General features: G+C 43.9%; 1 protein-coding gene across 1 annotated transcript in view; it reads right to left on the reverse strand.

Annotated features, from left to right (window-relative positions):
* Wdr63 (WD repeat domain 63) overlaps positions 1-1,602 on the reverse strand; it is a 65,014-nt gene that overhangs the window by 32,185 nt on the left and 31,227 nt on the right. Inside the window, exon 8 of the mRNA XM_023699054.1 lies at positions 407-647. Within this exon, the coding sequence (XP_023554822.1) occupies positions 407-647 (241 nt within the window). The remainder of the gene's footprint in view (positions 1-406; positions 648-1,602) is intronic.

Consider the following 1,602-nt stretch of genomic DNA (forward strand, 5'->3'; position numbering starts at 1 on the left):
GTAGGGAGTGTGAGGAAGAAGAGGGACACGGGGACTGCTGGCCTTTCATTCATGCATTCCTTCCCCCTTAGCTCTTGAGCACTTTCTGAGATGTGTGCTTCACGTCACGACCACTAATCAGAGGCAGAGTTAGGAAGGGGATTCAGCCCGGGAGCCCAGCAGGCCTGTGTGAAGTCCAGGTTCTGCGCCGCTCCAGTGGACAGGGCTGAGCAGGACAGCTCTGGAACTGAGCATTGTCGTCTCACCATAAACAGAGACAATAAATACATGCGTTGCACGGGGTGGGTGGGGGACCCAGGACGGCCAAGGGGCATGGAAAGCACCGGATAGGTGCCCAGCACTCAGCAGACAAAAGCTGTTTTATTGAAATTGACCTAGTTTATAATTTTACGTATAAAAGCAATACTATTTCAGAGTCAGCGGCAAAGGGAAACCATGTCGTGTCCCTCTCACCGTAGATAGTTGGGTGCCACGAGACGCAGGTAATCATTTTCTCTGTTTGGCTGTGCAGGTCGGTAAAGGACTGGTACTCTTTCAGGTGGGTATTGGTTTTGTCCCCGAAGGTGCCTTCTTCTTCAGCCAAGGACTTCCAGTCATCAATAAAGAGGTTCATAATTTCATTCTGTTGCAGGGCTATTTCAACACTATTTGATTTTTTAGAAAAAGCAATTAAGATGTTGGAATTTAGTATTTAATGATATGACATTTTTAAGCAGTGCTTCATGTATATTGAACAAAAATAATACTTCTCAGTTATATAATGACCAACTTCATATGAATAAATGACCGTGGAGGAAAAAAATCTCATGTCGGGCCGCCACTCAGAATCTCAAGATCTGGCTGTTCACTTGCCAGAAGTGTGCTAAATGTTGGCTTCTGGTGCCCCCTGGTCTGCCTCGGTTTCCCAGAAGCTCTCGTGGCCCAGTCTTGCTCTGCCTCTTCTAGTTTTCATGTACCCCTTAGGAAATCTCTACTGCTTGGCTGGTCCCCAAACAGACACAAAAGGCAACTTTCTAAGGCATTTTCAGTGCAAAACGATCACTTATATACAATGAGGAGAGCTCAGTTATATAGTGAGTATGTACACACACGTACACAAACACACTCAACAACAAATAAGAACTTAACAAGGGGAAAGTGTGCACACGTGCGAGCACACGCTCCGGGTGCTTTAGGTTATCACAACGCCACAGCACTTGGAAGCAGCCACTCTATTTAATTCCATCAACTTACTGCAGTGTATGAGGCAGTCCCTAAAACACAGAATTATAGCACTAAAAGTGCTAATGCTAAGGAATGGTGTGAAAGCTTGAGTCATCTCTTGGTAACCTAGGGACCCTGGCTTGACAGGCTCATTGATTTTATTTTATTATTTTATTTTTTTATTGCAAACTAATCCTGTATTACAGAAATATACAAAACAAGTGCAACAGCAAATGTTTGCAAGCAAACTACACATTCTGACTGGTATCAGTTCAGATTTGAGGGAACAGCGTCTGTATAAAACGACTTTTGGCTATTTCACGGTGTGCAACTGAAATAGATGCACTTGTTTTTGCTAAGAATATAGAAACCTTTGCTGTTGTATCTCTTCCATAATCT

Source organism: Octodon degus, unplaced genomic scaffold (genome assembly GCF_000260255.1).
Source record: "Octodon degus isolate 3935 unplaced genomic scaffold, OctDeg1.0 scaffold00109, whole genome shotgun sequence".
NCBI lineage: Eukaryota > Metazoa > Chordata > Mammalia > Rodentia > Octodontidae > Octodon > Octodon degus.